At 49.6% G+C, this 12,573-nt stretch overlaps 1 protein-coding gene across 3 annotated transcripts in view; it reads right to left on the bottom strand.

Moving 5' to 3' along the window:
- Positions 1-12,573, bottom strand: part of NSMF (NMDA receptor synaptonuclear signaling and neuronal migration factor) — a 34,525-nt gene that overhangs the window by 19,763 nt on the left and 2,189 nt on the right. The window contains exons 1-5 of one of the 3 annotated variants that reach the window (XM_053282111.1): positions 8,805-9,389; positions 4,932-4,993; positions 3,044-3,586; positions 2,462-2,537; positions 254-322 (exon numbers count right to left, since the gene is read on the bottom strand). In XM_053282111.1, coding sequence (XP_053138086.1) covers positions 254-322; positions 2,462-2,537; positions 3,044-3,539 — 641 coding nt within the window. In that variant the 5' untranslated portion in view covers positions 3,540-3,586; positions 4,932-4,993; positions 8,805-9,389. Of the gene's footprint in view, positions 1-253; positions 323-2,461; positions 2,538-3,043; positions 3,587-4,931; positions 4,994-8,804; positions 9,390-12,573 lie in introns of those variants that run through there. The other 2 variants (XM_053282109.1, XM_053282110.1) reach the window with 2 other exon arrangements.

Genomic DNA, 12,573 nt, shown 5'->3' on the forward strand with positions numbered 1-12,573 from the left:
TTGGTTCAAAGGGGTTTGACCTCCAGCTCTTGCCAAGTTTGCTTTGGGGCTCAACTCTCCGACGGTGTCCCGTTAAGAATACAGGAGCAGCCCAACTTCCTTCCCACCGCCTCTGTTCTCTGCAAAGACCCGACAGCGCCCGCCACACTCACGGACCGGGTTTAAAGAAAAAGCAGCACGGGTGCTCCCCGATAGCGGCCCATGCAACCAGGCAAGGCTCGAACCCGTGCGAGGAAGAGAGAAGCCCCCGTACCTCTGGATCAGGGCCGCAGAATCATTCTCCCGCTTCCGCCTCTTCCTCTCCGCGTAGCCCCTGAATGCCCTGAGAAACCAGTGTGAGGCCGTTAAAACCAAACGAGAACATCTTTGAAACTGGGAGGTGACATGGGGGATAAAATAAACACAGACAGAGAGAAAGCAAACTCCCAGACGAGAGCGAGAGAGAGAGAGAGAGAGAGAGGCGAACCTCTCGAGATGAGGAAGGAGGCGGCAGCCACAAGATGTACCACAAACAAGTCAGGAGGGAGACAGAGAGAGTCCACAAAGTTGCCAAGAATACAGCACACATCGGTTCTAGGAAGCAGGGTTGACCAGGAGGTGGCATATCCTAAGAGCATGGGGAAAGAGGATCTACTTCGGACATAGCGATATCGGGCCAGGACTCTACGCTTCTCCCACCCACACCCCAATTAGACTCCTCCATCACCAAACGTGTGGCCTTGGGAAGGGGAGAGAAGTTCCCCTCTCTTCCCCTACCACTGCAACCGCCAGAGAGGGAAGAAATACGAGATGGCTGTCTAGCAGGTGTGGCTTTCTCCCCACCTTCCTTCCAAATCACCGAGCAGTAAGACAGACGCCTGCCCACAGATCCCCTCCTCACAGTCTCCTGGAAGGGACCACAATGGAGAAAGGGAAACGTATATAAAGGGAGAGGACGGGAAAGCACAAAGAGGAGAGCAAATCAGTGCACAGGTTGCTGGTTGCTTGTCAGCCAGATTGTATTCACAGGCGGCCAGTTGGTGAACCTCTGCGGCAAACCCAGCCCAAAATTTGGCCAAGGAGTGGCCTCCAAAGTGAAGGATCGGAATCCCGGAGACGGCAACATTTCTGGCTCTCCGGGCCCAGCGAGAACCAGCCGTTCCTCAGCACTTTTCTTTTTCTGCATCCACACGCGGACAACGTTCTGGGGTGTTTGGGGTTTTTTGTTTTGTTTTGTTTTGAGGGATTACCCAAAGACAGCAAACAAGCAAGCACTAAAGGACACGGGAGTTGTGGGACGAGAGGTCAGCGGTACTTACGAGATGCTGGCGATCCAAGAAAAGCAGAGAGCAGAGGGGTGAGGAAGGAAAGCAGGAGAGAGAGAAGAGATGTGTTAGTGAAGACAGCCTTGCAGGCTAAACGCTTTTCTGCAACAGCAAACCATTTTCAGGTTTAAAAAGGAAGAAAGACACTGAATGCTCACCCCACCAAAAAAAAATTTTAACTAATTTTTGCATGTACTAATGAACCACTTGAAAGGAAAACTGTGAAAAAACTGATCTTCCCCCAAGGGACAGCTTCTTGCTCAGCTTTTAGAAAAAAATAGGACACGCTTTCTACCAGGGTGAACAAAAACGATATGAGAGGAACAACAGACATCAGAAAAAATTGGCATGTAAGCTTTGGTGGGAAAAAAAAAATTAAAAAACGTTACAGATGCTATCCAAATGCAAAATAGGAAAACCCATTGTAACACACAGACTTGTTACGTTGAAGAAAGATTCAGTGTGTTCCCTGAGAAATACTACACAGTGTATGTAGTAGCCAAACCAATATTTGAAAATGGGTTCTTGGGAAAAGCCACACTGCTTGCTTACTGGACTGGGTGTGTGGTTGGTTTTTTTAAAAAAAATTGAACCACTCGACCACCACCGCAATGTCAAACCAGAGGGCAATACTGCCACATAGTCCTGTCCAGGGCCTGCAGCCGGGACTTAACAGGGAAGGCGATACTGAGTAGGACTTGACATGAATCCTGTGAGTAGGCTGAGAAACCCACAAATAGACTTTGTCATGCAAGAAAGTGGCAGTCACCAGAGTGCAAAAACGTTAGCGTCTGAGCATGCATTATTGTGAGTCAAGCAGCAGCCAGTGTACAAATGCAGGAAACAAGGGCTAGGGGTGTGCACGGAACCGGTTCCGTGCACACCCGGGAGGTGGGCGGGACTCCTTTAAGGCATGGGGAGGGGGCTCTTACCTAGTTGAGTGGCAGCCTCAAGCAAAGGGAGAATGCATCCCATTGCCTCTCCTCTCCTTTTGTTCCCCCCTCTGTTGAAATGCAGACTGTAATTTCCTTGGGGCAGGGGCCTTTTTCTCACCAGGCCGCCCTTCAAGTGCGCTGTGCTCAGGCAGCATGATGCAAATAACAATGACGGTGACAGACAGGCAGATAAGCAAAGATGCGTGCAGGCTTCCTACTTACGCTTGCATAGTTGTGGTAGCTGTTTGGAACGTGAAGAGATTCTCCTTGGGGAACCAAGTCCGGATGGGAACGTCGTCTGGAAGAAAGACACATTTATTTGTTTGACATTTATATCCTGCTTTTTCTCTGAGGAGCTCAGACATAGAGTTGGCTTCTTTTTTAAACTTGGAATACGAATACGACAAGTATTCATATACCACTTTCCTACCAAAGTTGAAAAGTGCTTTCCATACAGAAATTAATTAATTAATTAATTATTGGAGACAGGAGTTGGTTTGTGTGCGCATGGCTTTAAAGACCGGCTTTACTGGTCTGAATCACCACTGCTAGAAAGTACAACAAGAGGGTTTCTACAGCACTACACACTGGGCAGGAAGACCCCCCCCCCAAAAAAAGGAAGGAAGCAAAACACTGAATTTAAATTTAAAGTTTAAATTAAAATTAAACAGTACTGGACCAAGGACCTGACTTGGTACAAAGCAGCCGTTCCCGTCTGGCTGTCCCCTGCCGGAGACCGAGCACTGGGCAAGTCCGGCGTTTGGATCTCAGCCCAGAAGGGCCACCCTTGTGCTCGCCACCCACCTGACACGCGGTCGATGCTATACATCCTCTCCAGCTTCTTCCGGCGCCAGCCGCTCTCGCCAGTCTGGTGATGGTGATGGTGGTGGTGGTGGTGGTGATGGTGGTGAGGCTCTTCCAGGCCAAAGGCATGCTGGGAAGGGGCCGCCAACTGAGTGCAGCCGGGGCAGTCCTTGGTGACCTGCCGGCTGGCCGCCCACCCGCTTTTGCAGGGGTCACTGATGTTGTGGGAACTGCCGGCGTTCTGCAAGGGCTGTCCCAGGGAGTGCTCTTCCTCTTCCTCCTCCTCCTCTGCCTCGGCGCCTTTGATGACCACCAGCTCCATGCTCTCGCTCTGGTGCTGGGAGAGCATGGGCCTCTCCCCAGAGATGGTGTAGACCCGCGACTTGGGGCCCTCTCCCGCCAGCTCTCTCTCACCGTGCTCCTCCGAGAAACTCCGTTCAAACTTGCCGTCAGAAAGGAGGGAGAGGCGTCGCTTGTTCTGCGCCGCCTGGTGCATCTCCGGGGAGTCCTCCGGCCCCACGTAAGTCTCTGCCAGCAAGTGATCTGAAAGGGGGACAAGCCGCATGTCGGGGAGGAAGCGAGAGCGGCACGCAATCTGCCCTTGGAGGAAGACCCATCCAGCACCAAAGGGACTCAAGCTTCTTGGAACCTTCAAGCCTCGCAATCCATATCAACACATAACCATATCAACAAAATCAAGACATAATAAGAATCCAAAGGTCGAGTAAGTGATGTAATTATCAATCCTCCGAACAAATTCATAAGAAAAAGGAGAGTCACAAATATGTCTCCGATTATCATACAAGCCTGCAATTGTCCCGATGCAATTGTGTTTCATTAATGGATCCGTTTTTGTGACTAGGATAAATATCTTCATAACTGACCTATATATGTGTAGCTATTTTTTAATCAGATAGATGACTTGGGCGATTCCACATATCATAGTTGGAGACACAGCTGTGGTTCTCTTTGTCTTACTAGATTTTTCAGAAAATTGATATTCTGTTACTTACAAGATTTGGATTCTTATTGTGTTTGGGATTTTGTTTGACCCCAAGAGTTACTAACTCTTTAACTGTAGTTTATAAACCAAATTAAAACATAAGAATGGCCTTGCTGGATCAGACCTCAGGCCTAGAGTCCAGCACTCTGTTTCCACCACGGTGGCCCACCAGATCCCTTGGGAAGCCACACAACCAGGAGGGGAAGACATGCCCTCTCTCTTGCCATCGCTTCCCTGAGACTGATTTTCAGTCTGGATTAAGCCTATAGACATCAGGACTAGTAGCCAATGATCGACTGGTCTTCCATGAATGTGTCTGAGCCCTGCTTGTGGTCATCGCCATCAGCGTTAAATTAATTAAGTGTGGAATTGTAATTAAAACTCCACCAATTGTAATTAAAACTTCCACAGAATCCTATTCGGATTCTGGGCCAAGAAGAATCAATCACTAAAGAACCACAATTTGCTAAATCGATGAGAAAGGCAATGATCCGTCCCAACCCCAATTCGCAGAAATCATATTCAGCTCCTTTTCTGCTTTGGCAGTTTCAACAGCCTTTGTCCATATCAAGCACTTAGAACCAGAAACCATTTTTTAAAAAAAAGTTGCTGACATTCTCGAGCACCTGGATTCTGCACCCGCTATATTCCCCCTTTTCCTGCACTTCTGCACAATCTAACGCTGGCTGCACACAGTTCTGGATAAATGTTCAGCAAATTAAGCCCATTCAAATAAAACTGGCTGGTTCCTTTATTGGTTTTCTTCCATTTCCCCAAGTCACCACAATGTTTACAGAAAGTTACACAAAAGCAGTGCAAGCATGCCAGTGTGAGTCTAAACACAGAGAGCAAAAAACCACACACAGAGACCGGGATTCCTCCTACCTGAACCATTCCTGCCTTCGGGGTGGTTTTGCGAGAGATAGTCTCCGAAGGCCCTCGCCGCTCTTCACGTATCCAAAGCCCAGAGCAGCAGAAAGTGAAAAACAGAAGGGAAGGGGGAAAGTTAGCTGCTACGTAGGCAAAATTCAGCACCAAATTTGGGTGGATTTCCCCCCTTCATGACCAAAGGTCAGTTTTAATCCATTTCAATCTGCTATGCAATTGAATGAGAAGGACTACAAAGGCATCTGTTCCCTCTGTCAGTTTCACAATTTCCTCTTCGTTGGCTGCTGTCTCTTGCTTTGGACAGTACCAGGCTACACCTTAAGGGAGCTCCCATGATCAAAAATCGGATAGGACAAGCACCCTTCTCAGCTTCGGGAGCTGTGCTTTCTCCGATGATCACTCTCTGCTCCTTCTAACTGTTTCTTTGCTCACACACGATCGAAAGTCAGGAGTGCCCACAACTCCCTAAGCGGGGTAAGAAGTTTGTCCCCCTTCACTCTCCAATGTAGTTCCAAGTTGCACACATTTCTAAAGGTGCACTTAATGTCTTTGGAAATCTGTGCTTCTCTCCCCTCCCCGAAACAGGAGCTGAGCTGGTCAGATGGAATGAGCCTCCCCACATCTCTGACAACTTTTTAAAAGTCTTTCAAGACGCACCTGTTCACCCAGGCTTTTAATTGATATGGTTTTGATGGTTTTAATGGTTTTTTTAGAATATTGTTGTTGTTTTTAATTTAAATTGTGTTTTAAATTTCTTGTTTTTAGATTTCTTGTTTTTGTTTTTAATTAATGCTTTTGTGTGTGTGTGTGTTTTTAATCTTGTTGTTAACTGCCCAGAGATGTAAGTTTGGGGCGGTATAAAAATATGTTAGATAAATAAATAATAAATAAGAGAGCTGGCCTCGTGGTAAGAAGCATGACTTGTCCCCTTTGCTAAGCAGGGTCTGCCCTGGTTGCATATGAATGGGAGACTACATGTGTGAGCACTGGAAGATATTCCTCTTAGGGGATGGGGCTGCTCTGGGAAGAGCATCTAGGTCCCAAGTTCCCTCCCTGGCAGCATCTCCAAGATAGGGCTGAGAGCGATTCCTGCCTGCAACCTTGGAGAAGCTGCTGCCAGCCTGGGTAGACAATACTGAGCTAGATGGACCAAGCGTCTGACTCAGTATATGGCAGCTTTCTAACGCTCTGCCTCTGCCGTGCTCTCTCCACACCCCGTGGATATTTGCTCTAGGAGGTAAAATTCACAGGCGCCCCTCTGGGAATCTGCCTCTCAGGACAAACAGCAGCTGCAGACAAGCAAGAGAGAGAGAGAGAAACCCAGGCACGTCGGCTGTAACGACGCACTTAACGTAAGATGGTGTTTAGCCCCGAAGGGCAGTTTCGCTCCAGCGCAAACACATGCAGTGTGACAACAATCTTGCTATGAGCATGTGCATGGTGCTCTTTCTTTTTTTCTTTCTTTCTTTCTTTCTTTCTTTCGTGATTGGAGGGCCCTCTCAAGAAATGTTTTCTTTCCCCTCCACACCCAAGTCCCACCGGCAAGGAAATGGTCACAAGCAAACCCGTGCAATGATTTCCCAGCCCTGCTCCACAACAGCCCACTTGTCTGTATTTTGGTGCCTCTGCTAAATGCTTATGGCTGTGACCAGCCTTTGTAGGCACTGCCAAAGGCGCCGTTAACTGAGGAGAACAGAGGAGGACTCCGGCGATGGTCCAAGGACAATTTTGCCGGCACTTGGCAAAAGAGTCCTCCAGCCCAGGCTTGCTGAGAAGAGCTCTCTGTCTCTTTGGAAACGCAAGGATTCCAAAACATTCATGCACATTTCCGGAGTTGCTGCCTTGCTAAAGGTTCTCCTCTGCGCCTGCCGATTGTTACAGATGCTGGCAGGGACATTCTGCCTTTTGCAAAGACCTAAAGGTGACTACCAACAAAAGAACAGCAGCAGCAGCAATAACAGTAATAATAATGATAGCAGCAATAAACCAGGGAAAGCAACATGTGAAGGAGGAGATTAAAAAGCAGTAAGAAGCCAGTAACTGGGGGGCGACCCACAAAACAGCAGTCAATCCATTAAAATCCAGGTTGTCAATCTGGGCCAGAGGAGCATAAGAAAAGTCACAGCAAGCAAGCAAGCAAGCAAGCAAGCAAGCAAGCAAGCAAGCAAGCACACACACACACACACACACGTGTCACACACACAAACACACACACACACACACACAACAAGGCCTTTCCAACAATACTGAGCATCAAGCATCATCTAGATCAAGATTAGGCCATCTTGGCTCCCTCGGTTATTGCTGGACTACAAATCCCATCATCTCCACCGAAGAGGAACAGATTGCTAGCAGGTCTTTGCAGGTACAGCTGAACACTTTGGCCACTGGGTGTGGATGACCACGTCAAGGACACTGCCCAGAGAACCCCTCCCTGAACCCCCAGAACAGGAACACATGACTGGATGCCAAAAGGTGCAATTCCTTGAGGAATATATGGAAATGAGTACGATGGATATTTATATAGGGCTTTACATAGGTATGGATGTTTGTATAAAGAGAGACAGAGAGAGAGAGAGACAGAGACAGAAAGAAAGATGGCTCCCTGTCCCCAAAGGGCTCACCATTGAAAAAGAAACAGAAGATAGACACCAGCAACGGCCATCAGAGGGATGCTGTGCTGGGGATGGATAAGGCCAGTTGCTCCCCCCTCCCGCTCTCCTTTTCTTTTTTCTTTTTTAAGGTGCCTCTTTGCTCAGTGAGTAGAGGAATATTCGCTGCTCTCTTGAAGAAGTCAAGGGCAAGAACTGCGTGACGGGTGAGCCAGTCAAGGTCGAAGCATCAAACCTGCCAGTAACGTATTGACTCGAAGCTCCAGATCAGGACATACCAACCACTGTCCTTTTTGCTGTTCCTTCTCCACTTAAGAAATCAGGGGGTGGGGAAATGGCCCACCCACTCATCAACCTCAGCCCAAAGAAGCCCTAGATTTTTTCCTCCTGACTTTGCTCAACGTCTGGCTATTTTTCAAGCCCACACAAATGTCCCCAGAGTCCTCCTGCCCGGCGTTTCTTGCACACCTCAGCAAAGTTGCCAGCGCCTGTAGAGAGAGGCGGCGGCTACCTGCGTGCACACACTTCGTTTAAAAACCAAAAAACCAGACCACAAGACAGCAACGACCCCACCTAAAAAGGACTGCTGTCTATTTCCGAGGGGAAGAGGCGAGTAAACACAGGAACACAGCCGAACTAGCAGGGGAACAAAAATGAAAAGCAGGCCATTAAAGAACGGTTTAAAAGGTTTGCTGGGGATGCACCCCAAGGGGACAGCCAGGCAGAAACAATTCCCCCCCCCCCCCGTTCCAGCTCTTTATGATGATAGAGCCATTAATCTGGGAAGCCGGCCCCGCTCTGCGGAGCAAGCACCGTGCAGACTTCCAAAGGCACGCAGAAGGCAGAGTCGCCCGATCTGCGGCAGAGGGCAAGCTGCTTACACAACACACACTTCACACTGCTGCACCCGAGGGAAACTACAGAAGATTCAACAGCCGGGGCGGAGGAAAGGGTTGAGAGAGGAAGCAGGTGCATTCAGCAAGCCAAAGGGCACCGGGTTTCCAAGAAGCAAGCTCCCATGGACTGTTTCAGTGAAGGAGAAGGGGTTGCGATAGCCAGAGGTCCAAAGGAGAGACCCAAAAACTAGCTCTGTGGAAGGGAGCATTTCAGACGTGCGTATCACCTCCCCAGGTCTGCAGTTATTTGCACCCCTGGCTCTCTCCATCCCATGAACAGAAAAACCGAACCATTTCACAGCCGAGTCTGGAAAGTAAGACCTGGAAGGGAGCTGCTTTTCTCCATCCTGATGTCCACTAACCTCACACTGAAGCACCCATGGAAGACACAGTGCTAAGCAGGGTAAACATGTCCACAGAATCCAAGTGTCAGCTGCACCGCTGCATGGAAAAGGACTGCAGCCTCCTGGTTGCTCAAACGTGTAATCGCAGCCTGTAGGGACAGCAAATATTCCCCCCTGCCCTTGCAGGAAGGGGTTGAAAGACCTTCTCGTCCAGACTCACTGCAGAAGCAGGAGCCCTCCGAGCAAATTCCCCCAGGAGAGTCACGCAAGCGAGCCAAAGTGTACACTAGAGGTGGAAGCATCCGCCAGAAGGTTGCTAGCCAATCTGACCTAACTAAAGCAAATATTTTCCAATCTATCCTGGTACACCTGTCCCGTACCCCTGCCCGAGACCTTAACTTCTGCAGCAACTTCACCTTCAGCTGTCCAAAGGTCAGCAACCTGTTCCCATCCACATACCTACTCCTGAGTAGGGAAAAAGACACCTGAAATGATCCAAGTTTATCTCCCCACTGTACCAGGTGATCCAATTAAATCAAAGGCTAGCTTTATGCATATACAATCCCAATCCAGACGCACAGCTTGTACATCTGCAAAGAGTCTCCAAATTCACAGGGAGCTCATTTAAACCCCTTCTCCTTATTCTGGCGTTGAAGACGATGCCGGCCCGAGACGCCACACGGAGCAGCAGTGGGGACTGATACGAAGGAGTTATGCTCAGAGATATGCCCTATCTAAGACCGGAGGCTTATCTGAGTGTCACGAGTTAGTTGTTTACAAGGATCCAGGCCAAGATCAAAGCTGTGCACAACTTAATTAGCCGTCTCGGGAAGCTGACGGTCAGGTGCGCTGGGAGCAAGCCCAAGGGAAGCCAGCCGTCTCAAGTGGTGCTTTAGAGCTCCTTGCCAGTGACGGGTGCCCACAGAGAGATGGGTTTCACTCTAGTTCTGTAGCCACCTGGGACGGGGGCAGTTTGTGGAGGGGGAGAAAGAAGCAGTAATCCTAGAGTCCATCAGGAGATGGGGTCATAGTTCAGTGGCTCTGAATTCTAATGTTCTAATATTAATTAGAATTCTAATATTCTAACATTAGCAGTTTTGTTCTCAATCCCCTAATTCCTAACGATCCTGAACATGCGATTTCCCTTTTTCAAAGCTGCTGCACACTGAATCGACACTTCCAATTGGCCACAACTCCAAGACCCCTCTCCTGGTCAGTCACTGGCATCTTGGACCCCATCAGTGTTAGTGTCAGCTCTGTAAGATATTCTCCCTCGGGGGATGGAGCCGCTCTGGGAAGAGCAAAAGGTTCCCAGTTCCCTCCCTGGCAGCATCCCCAAGAAAGGGCTGAGAGAGACCCCTGCCTGCAACCTTGGAGAAGCCGCTGCCAGTCTGGGAAGACAATACTGAGCTAGCTGGAGCAAGGGTCGGACATTAACCCTGCCACCATCTCCTAGCTCAGCACAAGTGTGGACCATATTGGCGAGTATCTCTATGATGCTATCACTGTTGCGAGCACCCGTGGTCTGGCCCCACTACAATACTGGGAAGACCCGAGTTCAAGTCTTACCTTTGCCAAGGACACCCTTGTGGCCTTGGGCAACAGGCTCTCTCTCAGTCTCACTCCCCCCCCCACACCCCTATAAAATGGGAATCGCATTCTCCCATCACAGGGAAGAGCAAAAACACCAACTGAAATGGGGTTGCCGCATCCAATGAAATTTGCCCAGCTGGCTTCGTTCTGGAGCACAAAAACCTTGCCACTGAAGGAAGCAGAGGCATCGTACGGCCTGCAGATGGCAGCCAGGCCGTTCCCGCCAAGCTCCAGCCTCCCTCTCTCCTGCCTTCTCCCATCCTTTCTGGAGCCCACATAATCCGATTCACATGTGTCTCCACACACCATCCGGCAGCTTCCACAGCGGAGGCTGGGACAAGTCAGAATTCCTTGATTCCCGAACTCTGGGTGACGAGCGGTGGAATTTCCAAACACCATCGGGGGCGAGGGGAGTGCAGTGCTTTAGCGGCAACATGAGAAACCCCGTCTGCAGGGTTTGGTCTGTGTGGATGGGGTGAAACCGGAATGAGAAAACCCTCCGATGTCTCTTCTCGGGGAAGACTTTGGAACTCCTCTTCGAATGTCTGTTTCTCCTTCGAGTAAGTGCAGGATTCTCTTTCAAATGCCACTTGGAGAGGATGTCAGCGTCGTGAACCAACCCTGGAGTGGCTTTTGCCCAAGCCATGCTGATCTGCGAAAGCTCATTCACACAACACAGGGCCCCGTGGGGCAGACATCAATGGATGCACCAGTATGTGTGAAACACCCCTCGGATAGGGATCATGAGGAATTCATTTAGTTTCACGGGTTGGTGGAAGACACTCTCTCCAAGGTGGAAGTGGGCAAGGGCACACCCCACTCACTTACAGACAGGCACAGATCTGAAAGATGGGCTGATTTCTCTTAAAAATTTATTTAGCATACTGATTCCCTGCCTTTAGGGACCTAGGAAGCTGCCTTCGACTGAGTCTGACCCTTGGTCCATCCAGCTCAGTATTGTCTGCACAGACTGGCAGCGGCTTCTCCCAGGTTGCAGGCAGGAATCTCTCTCAGCCCTCTCTTGGAGATGCTGCCAGGGAGGGAACTTGGAGCCTCGATGCTCTTCCCAGAGCAGCTCCATCCCCGAGGGGAATATCTTCCAGTGCTCATACATCAAGTCTCCCAATCCCAGTTCCCCTCCTTTCTTCCATGATGGGGCCCCAAGGTGGCAACCGATGGGGTTCCCAGGTAGTCCTCCATCCATCCATCCAAGCACTAACCATACCCAAACCCTGCTTACTTTTAGCTAAGTGGTTGTATTATTACGTACCATGAGGACAAAAAGAACTCTGCCCGGGGGAAGTTACAATCTCAAGTGTGCCATTGGGGAGAGGGCAGAAGAAAGCAAGGGAAACCGCGGCAGGGGAAGCATATGCAATGATTTCGGTTGCACCTATAAAAGGTTCACCACAATAGGATACAGGGGATGTGGGAAAGGCTTCATGGGGAAGGCAGTTTTGGGAGAGGCGTCAGAAGGAAAGAGGCACCACAGAGGTGTTCTGGGAAATGGTTCCAGACATAAGGAGCAGCAAAGGAGAAAGGGCAGAGGCATTGAAGGGAGAGGAAGATCTTTGTACGGGGCAGCTGGAAGCCTAAAGCTCATGGACAGGGATATACTGAGAGATGAGAGCAGCATTTAAAGATGAAGAAAGGTGGGCTTTGTGAACAGGTGAAGGATACAGAAGAAGCAAAATAATAAAAACAACAACAACAACAAATGAAGCATGGAAAGTAGATTCACACAAGCAGCCAAGCCTGGAGAAATCAACATGGACTCATGCAGGGGGTCTCTCTCCAAAGAAAGCCAGCACCAGGCCACCCTCACAATTAGAGGCTTGCCCACTGCCCAAGCGAGGAAACCGTCCGGGTCCACTTGTTGGTAAGGAGGCTCCGCAGAGATCTGCGGATCACACTGCTCTTTAAAACGGTTACTCGCCTTGGGCCATTTCTTCCCATTTCCTGAACGCAAGGCATCCGGGTTTTGTCACGATGAGCAATGCGTTCCTGCTTCTCCAATTCTGCACGAGCCGCGTGGCAAAGTCACAGTCAGGGTCGAGCACACAGATATTCTGTGCCCAAAGCCAATTCTAACGCCACACCCGGGAAAGCCAAATTCTGCACCCGCCAAGCCAGAATTCCAAGATGCAGATTCCGCAATTTAGGCCCGTCTGCACATCCACTGCGTCATGTGGCC

The sequence above is a fragment of the Hemicordylus capensis genome, chromosome 17 (assembly GCF_027244095.1).
Source record: "Hemicordylus capensis ecotype Gifberg chromosome 17, rHemCap1.1.pri, whole genome shotgun sequence".
NCBI lineage: Eukaryota > Metazoa > Chordata > Lepidosauria > Squamata > Cordylidae > Hemicordylus > Hemicordylus capensis.